This window comes from Polyodon spathula, unplaced genomic scaffold, assembly GCF_017654505.1.
Source record: "Polyodon spathula isolate WHYD16114869_AA unplaced genomic scaffold, ASM1765450v1 scaffolds_202, whole genome shotgun sequence".
Classification (NCBI taxonomy): Eukaryota; Metazoa; Chordata; class Actinopteri; order Acipenseriformes; family Polyodontidae; genus Polyodon; species Polyodon spathula.
This window is the reverse complement of record NW_024471695.1, coordinates 1-2,952: the sequence shown is the minus strand read 5'-3', so window position 1 is coordinate 2,952 and position 2,952 is coordinate 1. Positions and strand designations below refer to the sequence as shown.

The 2,952-nt window shown below is 49.4% G+C and overlaps 1 protein-coding gene across 1 annotated transcript; it reads left to right on the top strand.

The window, feature by feature from the left end:
• Positions 1-1,718: 1,718 nt before the first annotated feature.
• LOC121308081 (butyrophilin subfamily 3 member A2-like) lies at positions 1,719-2,717 on the top strand (the record flags this gene model as incomplete). Its single annotated transcript, XM_041240379.1, has 2 exons — positions 1,719-2,081; positions 2,694-2,717. Coding segments are annotated over 2 exons (387 nt in total), but the record flags the coding sequence as incomplete, so codon positions are not given.
• Between the last annotated feature and the right edge of the window lie 235 nt (positions 2,718-2,952).

The following is a 2,952-nucleotide window of genomic DNA, read 5'->3' as shown; positions in this document are numbered from 1 at the left end:
CAAATTGCCTGTTCAGTCACCTGACTTACTAACAGTGCACTGGGGCTTTGGTTGAGTTCTGGACCAGTGGGTCTAATGCACCAGCTTTCATAGCTGGGTGTTTAGTGTAGGAGTCCCAGGGTCACAGCTTATAGCTCATATCTCATAGCTGGGTGTTTAGTGTAGGAGTCCCAGGGTCACAGCTTATAGCTCATATCTCATAGCTGGGTGTTTAGTGTAGGAGTCCCAGGGTCACAGCTTATAGCTCATATCTCATAGCTGGGTGTTTAGTGTAGGAGTCCCAGGAGTCACAGCTTATAGCTCATATCTCATAGCTGGGTGTTTAGTGTAGGAGTCCCAGGGTCACAGCTTATAGCTCATATCTCATAGCTGGGTGTTTAGTGTAGGAGTCCCAGGGTCACAGCTTATAGCTCATATCTCATAGCTGGGTGTTTAGTGTAGGAGTCCCAGGGTCACAGCTTATAGCTCATATCTCATAGCTGGGTGTTTAGTGTAGGAGTCCCATCATCTCATAGCTCATATCTCATAGCTGGGTGTTTAGTGTAGGAGTCCCAGGGTCACAGCTTATAGCTCATATCTCATAGCTGGGTGTTTAGTGTAGGAGTCCCAGGGTCACAGCTTATAGCTCATATCTCATAGCTGGGTGTTTAGTGTAGGAGTCCCAGGGTCACAGCTTATAGCTCATATCTCATAGCTGGGTGTTTAGTGTAGGAGTCCCAGGGTCACAGCTTATAGCTCATATCTCATAGCTGGGTGTTTAGTGTAGGAGTCCCAGGGTCACAGCTTATAGCTCATATCTCATAGCTGGGTGTTTAGTGTAGGAGTCCCAGGGTCACAGCTTATAGCTCATATCTCATAGCTGGGTGTTTAGTGTAGGAGTCCCAGGGTCACAGCTTATAGCTCAATGCTTGTTTGTTTCTGTGACTGAGTGCTTGTGTCATGTGTGTGGGTAACCTCTGCTTAAGCAATACAGAGAGACAACTGGGGGAGGAGCTGAAACACTGGCACAGGCGCGCAGGATTTATTCACAAACAAAACGAAAGTAAAGCTGGTCATGTGACGATACCAGCCACGGTATCACACAGAGGACACACACAGCAAGCTGTACAAAAGGCAAAATAAAACACAGCACAAAAACTACAAATACAAGGTGCCACACAGGGCTAGCGCTAGCCTTATAACCGAGGCGTCCCGCTCCAGGAACCGGCTACACTGCGCAGCCCTCGCTGTACATCACAAGGGATCACTATCCCCTAAACTAACCTACTGATGAGCCGGTGTTCATACGCTGACTCCTGCTGCTTCACACGGCCTTGGCAGGGCATTGCCTTCACAAGCAGCGCTTGCAGTGTCAGGGTTGCGTAGCTGTCGATCCTGCAGAGCGGACGCTGTCCTCCTGAATACACGCAGCTCCCCCCTGCAGCATGGCCTTGCAATCGCCTCCAGCCATCTCCACCGGATGTTTTTAAACTGACGGACACGCAGTCAACACCCGCCCACCTGCTGATTGAGGACCAGCACAGCCAATCACTCGCTGCCCTTCCTCTCAACCAAACCCAGCAGGCAGCAAGTCTCAACTGAGCGCCCGTCTAAAGAATAATTTAATCAAACAAATCAACTCCAAAAAGATACACAATGACCCCGTTTCCCTCACAGATTACACCAGCACTAATCACCACTGCGCAGGGCAATCGCCTGCCACAGTATCTAATTGCCAGTGTTTTGTTTTTCAGAAGGCAGCTCTGTTGTTGGCTCTGATCAGCCCCTCATCGCCTCTCCTGGTGAAGATGTCATCCTGCCCTGTCACATCACCCCCAGTCTCAGTGCTGTGGACATGGAAGTGAGGTGGTACAGAGAGAAATTCAAGATCCCAGTTCATTTATATGAAGATCGACGCGATCGCACAGATGTTCAGGACAGTGACTATCGGGGCCGCACTGCTCTCTCTAGATTGGGGCTGCAGGAAGGCATTCTCTCTCTGAAACTGAGAAACCTCCGTCCCTCTGATAGCGGGGTCTATTCCTGCTTTGCCACTGATGGAGTCTGGTATGGACAAGGAAAGACTGAACTGATAGTCAGAGGTCAGTGCTGAATTGCAATGTGTTTTCATCTGAAACAACACCTCCATATCCTGGAGCAGACCTGGTTGGTGTGTCTATCTGTGTGTGTCTCACTGTGGGTGTTTAGTGTAGGAGTGACTCACAGCTTATCTATTCCCTGACAGTCTATCTGTGTGTGTCTCACTGTCTCTATTCCCTGACAGTCTATATGTGTGTGTGTCTCACTGTCTCTATTCCCTGACAGTCTATCTGTGTGTGTCTCACTGTCTCTATTCCCTGACAGTCTATCTGTGTGTGTCTCACTGTCTCTATTCCCTGACAGTCTATCTGTGTGTGTCTCACTGTCTCTATTCCCTGACAGTCTATCTGTGTGTGTCTCACTGTCTCTATTCCCTCCAGACAGTCTATCTGTGTGTGTCTCACTGTCTCTATTCCCTGTCTATCTGTGTGTGTCTCACTGTCTCTATTCCCTGACAGTCTATCTGTGTGTGTCTCACTGTCTCTATTCCCTGACAGTCTATCTGTGTGTGTCTCACTGTCTCTATTCCCTGACAGTCTATCTGTGTGTGTCTCACTGTCTCTATTCCCTGACAGTCTATCTGTGTGTGTCTCACTGTCTCTATTCCCTGACAGCTCTGGGGACCCAGCCCTCAGTCTGTGTGTGTATCACTGTCTCTATTCCCTGACAGTGACCAGCCTATGTGTTCATACACTGACTCTCACAGACTCTGACTCTTCACAAGGAGAGCAGACCCGGCTGGTGTGCAGATCAGAGGGGTGGAGCCCTGAACCTGAAGTGATCTGGAGAGACAGGGATGGAAACGATGTGACATCACTGTCCAACACAACAGTGCAGAGGGACAGTCAGGGGTTCCTCAGTGTCAGCAGCTAC